Source organism: Propithecus coquereli, unplaced genomic scaffold (genome assembly GCF_000956105.1).
Source record: "Propithecus coquereli isolate 6110/MARCELLA unplaced genomic scaffold, Pcoq_1.0 Scaffold156, whole genome shotgun sequence".
Lineage (NCBI taxonomy): Eukaryota > Metazoa > Chordata > Mammalia > Primates > Indriidae > Propithecus > Propithecus coquereli.
Window position 1 is genome coordinate 388,319 of NW_012140080.1, and position 508 is coordinate 388,826.

The 508-nt window shown below is 31.7% G+C and overlaps 1 protein-coding gene across 1 annotated transcript in view; it reads left to right on the forward strand.

Annotated features, from left to right (window-relative positions):
* STK31 (serine/threonine kinase 31) overlaps window positions 1-508 on the forward strand; it is a 178,608-nt gene that overhangs the window by 72,122 nt on the left and 105,978 nt on the right. The window contains exon 6 of the mRNA XM_012640670.1: window positions 32-206. Coding sequence (XP_012496124.1) covers window positions 32-206 — 175 coding nt within the window. The remainder of the gene's footprint in view (window positions 1-31; window positions 207-508) is intronic.

The following is a 508-nucleotide window of genomic DNA, read 5'->3' on the forward strand; positions in this document are numbered from 1 at the left end:
TTTTTAAAATGAGTGAATTTGTTTTTAATAGGGAAAGTTTGGCTGTTGGTGACTTTAATTTAGGGTCTAATGTCAGCCTGGCAAAAATTAAACAGGACCAGAAACTGATTGAAGAAAATGAAAAGCTTAAAACAGAGAAGGATGCTCTTTTTGAAAGTTATAAGGCATTAGAATTGAAAGTAGAACAGACTCTCCAGGAGCTGCAGGTATGTTCAATGGCTTAAGGTAAAGAATATCCAACTGGGAAATCTATATACTCATATGCTCTTCTTTATTTAATTTTCTCACTTTCCTACACCCCCCCAATTTTCTCCTTCTTTGCTTATAGCTGTATTTGTTTGTAGATGAAATTTGTTCTTAAACTCTGAACCAGTCATCTTTGGATTTCATTGGATGTGTTGGAAAGTTTAATAATTTCTCATTTACATTTCCCTTTGTGTTCTTAAAAAAAATTAACTATGGAAATTTTCAAACATTGCAAAAAGAGAGAGACTTGAATAATTAATTT